At 38.7% G+C, this 6751-nt stretch overlaps 1 protein-coding gene across 2 annotated transcripts in view; it reads left to right on the top strand.

Annotated features, from left to right (window-relative positions):
- LOC101570036 (liver carboxylesterase 1-like) overlaps window positions 1-4585 on the top strand; it is a 46632-nt gene extending 42047 nt beyond the window's left edge. For both annotated transcript variants that reach the window (XM_004637053.2, XM_023721759.1), the window contains exons 12-14: window positions 2305-2436; window positions 3806-3878; window positions 4149-4585. In XM_004637053.2, coding sequence (XP_004637110.2) covers window positions 2305-2436; window positions 3806-3878; window positions 4149-4332 — 389 coding nt within the window. In that variant the 3' untranslated portion in view covers window positions 4333-4585. The remainder of the gene's footprint in view (window positions 1-2304; window positions 2437-3805; window positions 3879-4148) is intronic.
- Window positions 4586-6751: the final 2166 nt, after the last annotated feature.

The raw sequence follows: 6751 nt of genomic DNA on the forward strand, positions 1-6751 counted from the left end.
ATAATTCAAGGATTTCTTTTTTTTATTTCCAATCTGAGGTCCTCTATACCTTTCTGCAGCTGTTTCTTTATTTCAGAAGCCGTTGATTCATTGCTTTCAGATGTGTGATTTCCAATTTGTTTTGTGTTAGTGTCCTCTGCACTTGTTATGGGTGGGCTTGGGTTCTGAGGTTGCATTTTGTGCAGCTCTGTCTTCTGACCCTTGTTGTAGATCTTTGTTGTAGTTATAACCTTCACACGTACTGAAGTTCTGGTGCAGCTCTACAAAGTTTGGACTTTTCCAGCTGTGCCTGGGTTGGGTCTGGCTGCTGTGCTCACCTCCTTCTTGCTGCTGCCCTTGAGGGTGAACCTGTTGTGCCCCTGTGGAAGATGTTCTGCTCTTACACTAGCTGGTTGGATCTATCCTCTACTCTCTCTGCAGGGATTGCAGCTGCAGGGTTACACCCCAGCCATGTATGCCAGGTCTGAGCTGTGCCTGGAGGGGGCAAGGTGGAGTAGGGGGGTGAGGAAGCTCTCCCTCACACTCACTGGGTCTTGGCTAGGACTGGGTCTTGGGGTTCCCGGGAAGTGGCAGAAATTCCTACTTGTTGGGCTGGGTGGAGGTGGTGCTGCGGAGTGTTGGGGGGAGTCCCAGTGGGGTGGAAGAGCATTTGGCTCACGCTGCGCTGTGGCTGGGACTGGTCCTGCAGGCGCAGGGTAGCAGGAAGCTTTCCCACACACTCTCCGGACCTGGGCTAGGACTGGGTCTCTGTATGGGAAAGTTTTTAGCCATTATTTCTTGAAATATACCTTCTAGGTTTTTTGGCCTGTCTTCTTTATGCAAATAGTTGGTATTTTCATGGTGTACCATTTCCCTGTTCTTCTTATTGTTCATAATTGCTTTCCCCAAAGCTATGTCCTGCTCTTTGAAGACTTGTGTCTATAGGAAATTTATAAATCCATCTGATCTTAGGCAATTTTTAATAAAGATCTTGGGCAGAATACTACCTAAAATAATTTCTCTCATTCATATATTCTTTTCTTTATAAATAGATTTTGAGGTGCTTTAAAAATGTTTTGGCTCAATAAAATTAATTTTAAAATATTCTATTTTAGATCCTGACAAATAGCTCAGTGGATTAAAGCATCTGCAAACAGGTGCAGAGGCCAGGCATTTGATCCTTGGGCCTCCTCTGCTGGCTTTGCTCCTGGGATGTGCTAAAACAGCAATTGAAACTGGGTGTGGTGGTGTGCACTTGTAATCCTAGCTCTTGGGAGACTGTAGACTGGCAGATCACTACAAGGCTGATCCAGCAGTGAGACCCTGAATGCCCTATAAACCCTTTCCTGAAATACAGAAAACAAGAAAATAATAAAGTAAAAATTATATTTTAAAATAATGAATAAATAAATATTTGGTAAAATTTTGCAGTGGAAAAAATTTAAAAAATGTTTTGGTCATAGATGAAACTTTCAGCATGTATTTTTTTTCTTTCTGTTTTGTTTTGTTTTGTTTTGTTTTTTGTTTGTTTGCTTTTGCTTATCATTTTTCTACATTTTTTTCTTTTCCTACTGTATTCATGGGGAAGATGGAAAACTCAACTCATCTGACTTGGACTTGCCTTTCTTTTCCTTAGTCTTAGTTTTTTTTAAGGCAGTATGAATGATGTTACCCTTCAGCATAAAATGTAGCATCTTGAGGCTTGGAGAAATTTGTGTTGGTGTTAAGAAAGAGTAGCAAAAAATGGGAGTACTGAGTCAGCCTCAGCCTCTTTTTATACTTTTTTCTTTTTTTATCACCTTATCATCTTACTGCTTTAACATTCGTGGCCCAAAACACAATAGGATGGGTCAGGTGCCTACAATACAACATCTTCAGTTTTGTGGTTTCCTCTAACAAAACAGTTTGCTCTCTATGTACATGTATTTGTACTTAAGGATTCTTAGTTTTGGAAAATCCATTACATTTGCTGCACTTACCTCAGAATGCTTGACAAAAAAACTCTGAGAGTGTTCAAAAGTAAGATAAAGAGATACCTACTGGATTGTAGATGTCAACATGAATGAGCAATATGGGCTATCATTGAAAAGTGTCCAGTGTATTTTATGGATGCATTGCCTTCATTCATTCAATAAACATCTGATTCAAATCAAAGATCTGTCTCAACCATCTGTGTGTTCCTATATCTGCCTTTCTAGGAAATTACTTAAATTTTTCTCCTTCTGTTATTTGATGATAACCACATGCTTCCTCCACAACCAGAAACTTGAGCCATCTGATTGTGTATACAGTACCATAAATTGTGCACAATCCATGGCTTTTCAGATGCTGGAGTCCCCACCTACATGTATGAGTTCCAGTATTGTCCAAGCTTCTCACCAGATTTGAGACCCAGGACAGTGCTAGGAGACCATGCTGATGAGATCTTCTCAGTGTTTGGGGTTCCATTTTTAAAAGGTAATGTCTATTATTTTTTAGTGTGATACTATGTCATTTCTAATGTTTTTGCTTTTTCTTTTTTACTCATTTTTATTCTCTTTTTTAAGAAAAGTAATGGATCTTTTCTGGCTAACTTAAGAGTTAGGGGACTTAATGCTTTTTGTATGATGACCTTTACCAAGCTTCTTCTTCTCTGCTAGATTCCTGATTCCATATCACATGGCTAAACTATATTAGCTGAACACAGCCTTTCCCCTGCTCTCACATGCATAAGAACAGATGGGTGCTCACGTTGTCCAACTTGAACATAACATAAGAGAGAGAGGAACTGAGTCTTCTACAGAGACCTGATTGAGGGCAAAAAATGCTATTGCTTGATTTTCTACTGTCTAGAATCTCTCATAATGTGAGTGAGGAGATGGCTAATAAAAGCTCTAATCTTATATGTCCAGCTCTCTGCCCATGATTTCATATGTCCAAAACATGGATTTTAAGCTTAATATATTTAATAACATAATATACAGTGAACTTTTCTCATAAATGTGTTAAGTCCTTGACTTGTAAGCCACCTCAGGGCTCTTCATGACACACATGTGCCTCTGTGTATCTCTCACTTTGCTGGTTCTACAGATACTTTGCTGGTATAATGTATTTTAGACACTAGGAAGTGTAAAAGTGTACAGGAAAATGTCGTTGCTACTTTTCTGTTATTGCTGAGACAAAAATACCAGACATTCAAAGTTAAGGAAGGACTGACTTATCTTGCACTGGTTTGTGGAAGTTTCAGTACATACCTGGCTGGCTATAAGGCACAGTAGAACATGGCAGAGGGCAATAGTTCATGGGGGTAGAAGAGAAACAGTTCACCAAAACCAAACAGGAGGAGCAGCAGAGGGCAAGCCTCTTTCTTTTCCTTATATTGTATGCAGGATACCTTCTCCAGCACAAGTATAGCATTCACACCCATAATTCCATCATTGGACCCTGAACAAATCACAAATTGTAGAAGCCCTGCATAGTGTGAGGCTACAGTTGGGCAGAAAACATAACAGAAAATTAAGATATATACAAACAGCAATTTTATAGGGCATAGGAAAATTTGATGTGTGGCATTGTAATTATGAGGGCTAGAAGTAGACACAAAAGACAAAGGCAACAAGCATATGGATGGATTTTGGGTCTATGGCTGAGTCATACAGAATGACTCTCAAGGTTAGTGCATAGCAAATGCAAGAATACTCTTAAATTCAAGAGTTTTGACTCCATAGACAAGGAATAAAGGCCAAGAGTCTAAGTTTGTTACAAATCACTGTGCTTCAATTGCTGGTGCCTCAGTGAACCACACTTTGAATACTAAATACTGTTTTGGGCTTTTACTTCTGTGCAGAGGGAGCCTCAGAAGAAGAGATCAACCTCAGCAAGATGGTGATGAAATTCTGGGCCAACTTTGCTCGGACTGGGTGAGGCTGGTGGCAAAAATGAAAAGAATTGGTAATGGTATGGTTGGGCATACCTGCTAGCCCAGGGTGTCTTCTACAGCTGGAATGGTTGAACACAGCACTGTCACAGTGGGAGTTTCCTGTAAAAGCACAAGCAGGAGATGGGGCAGACTCTATCTGTGGAGGTGCATGGGTCTCTTTGCTGAGATAAGCCAGTGGAAAGTAGAAAATCTCAGAAAAATGTGGGAAACATGGAGTATTTCGGAGAATTTATTTTGATTCTGTTCTCAGGAACCCCAATATGGAGGGGCTGCCTCACTGGCCCAATTATGACCAAAAGGAAGGATACCTGCAGATTGGTGCCACCACCAAACCTTCACAGGGACTGAAAGAAAAAGAAGTGGATTTCCACACCAAGCTTCTAGCCAAGAAGAAAGTGGTGAATCCACACCTGAATGGACACACAGAGCTCTGAAGAGAAGACTAGCTCATTTCAGGAGGCTAGAGCGATTAACAAAGGTATATTCTACAGTAGATATTTGAAAGACAAGCTTACATATGTTTTCAATGACTGAAGCACTGTTTGCGGAGGGTGAGCAGAGTCCTGGGATTAGGGAATGTTTGTACAGTGGCCTGAATTTGGAGAACACAAGAGGCAGATAACTTTCACAGTGATGGCTCAAGGGAAAAATTGTAGCAGGAAAAATTACTCTCTTTAAAATCTTTGGGGCCAGCCAAATAGCTCAGTGGATTAAATAGCCTGCAAACAGGTGCAGGGGCTGGTGGTTCTGTGCCAGCTCCACCCCTAGAACACAATGAGAAGATGATTGAGACTGGGCGTGGTGGCGCGGGCCTGTAATCCCAGCACTTGGGAGGCTGTAAACAGGAGAATCACTATGAGTCTGATCTAGTAGTGAGACCCTGAACACCCTATAAACCCTTCCCTAAAATATAGAAAATAAAATAAAATCTTTGTTCTCTTTGAAGCTCCCTAGCTATGTAACTGTTTCTTAGCTGTGTAATTATTTTCTATACTTAACACTGTAACCAAAAGTGCATACCAAAACATGTAGGATACTGGATTGTACCAAGATTTGTGGTCATTGTTCTAGTCTTGTAACTGATGACTATTAATGTAGTCCTATAACCACTGATCTCACCCTGATAGCTACTCAAAACTGCCAGGCTTCCTGTCTGCTCTTTGTAACCCCTTCCTATGCCTCATATCAAATTCTGGCTGTTGGACACTCACCACCTGTGTTCTTTTTTTTTTTTTTTTTTTTTCTTTTTTGAAATCGTTCTTCCCAGGACCACCCCTGTGAAATAAAGCTGTTCATTCCTTGCTTACTTACTTTGGTGTCATTTTTCTTTTCATGAACTGAGTTGGATCACACCAATGGCTTGCTGAATGACCAACTTGAAATCTCAAGGAAGAAGAACCATTGAAGGAGAGGCAGGATGGACATATTGTATAGTTTCTTCCTACACATTCTTAATGTAACCATTCTTATGAGTATACCTTTGAAAAGTTTATGCAAGTAACAAATACAAATCAAAGACTAGTATGAAAACATAATATCCTTGGGCACCACGGAGTCACGTGGAAATCTACACACATCAACACACTTCTCCTTGGCTTCCTGCTAGGTGAACATGAAAGTTTGGGAGAGGTGTTTTTTGTTTTTGTTTTAGGTTTTTTGGTGAGGAGGAGGTGTTAAGACTGGAGAAAGCCTGTCTCTAGTGCACAGGCTTGGAATCCTGCTCAGACAATTTTCTACTTTGGAAGGAAATTCTAAAGTCATTGTAGAAACAGCAGCGAAAGATGTTTCCCTTGGATCATTCATTGAGATCTATTAAAGGAGGAAAGAAAGGAAATATTTAAAACTGTATTTCTGATTTAGTACAGATTTTTGAATGAAAATCCTTAGAGATCTTTAACTCCTAAGGAAGGGAAGATGCATAAAGAAAACCACCTCATTGATAATGGGATAGGGGATCCCCTCTTTGGACTAGAAAAACAGTACAGAAAGCTTTGCTCAGTACAAACTTAGATTCATAAATGCCAAGTAATTGAAATCTGCTTATATTATGTTAAAGACTTAGATAAACTATTTATGAAAAATTTGATAAACAGCAACAAAAAAGAAAAATATGGTAAACAATGAAGATAGTACTTTAAATACCATGTCACAAGGATTTAAATTTTCATTTGATATTTAATTGTTTGAATATTATAATATGATCATTTGAAGATAAGTGTTGTATACAGAAGATACTCACTAAAGAGTTTTTAAAAGAGGTCTGCATAGTAACCAAATAGGGAAGATAAAATGGAATTGTTAAAAACTTCAATGTCAAACTAAAGTGATTTAAAAAACCCTTCAATGTCAAAGCAAAAATGTAGGAAAAATTATAAAACTATTGAAGGAAAAAGGTATTGCTATAAAATAAAAATGATTGAACCCTGAAATAAAAAGAGATCATTAGCTTGGGTTTAAAAGCCAATCCAAAACAATATCCTAGCTCATAGGAGGATATTTACACCTTCTGTCTTTTGGAAACTTTTAACCTCTGCACCAATCTGACCTTTCTTGATCCTTGTCTGGAGATGCATTTTGCTGAATTCAAGTACCTACAGTCTTTGGACTGGCATCAATTATCAAAAGGTTCTTTATTTTTTTATTTTTCTTATAATAGCTGTTAGAATAATATTTATTTTTTCCATAATTTTGTTGAGAAATAAATAGCAATGAGACAGTTTCAAAACAAATTGGTAGGATAGTTCCAATAATTAACACATTGCATACTCTCTTCCTAGTGGTTATTTGCTGCACAAGATGCAGACATGAAATCCTATTTAAAAACACTATTAGAACAAATCCCTCTATTCATTA

The sequence above is a fragment of the Octodon degus genome, unplaced genomic scaffold (assembly GCF_000260255.1).
Source record: "Octodon degus isolate 3935 unplaced genomic scaffold, OctDeg1.0 scaffold00085, whole genome shotgun sequence".
NCBI classification, from domain to species: Eukaryota; Metazoa; Chordata; class Mammalia; order Rodentia; family Octodontidae; genus Octodon; species Octodon degus.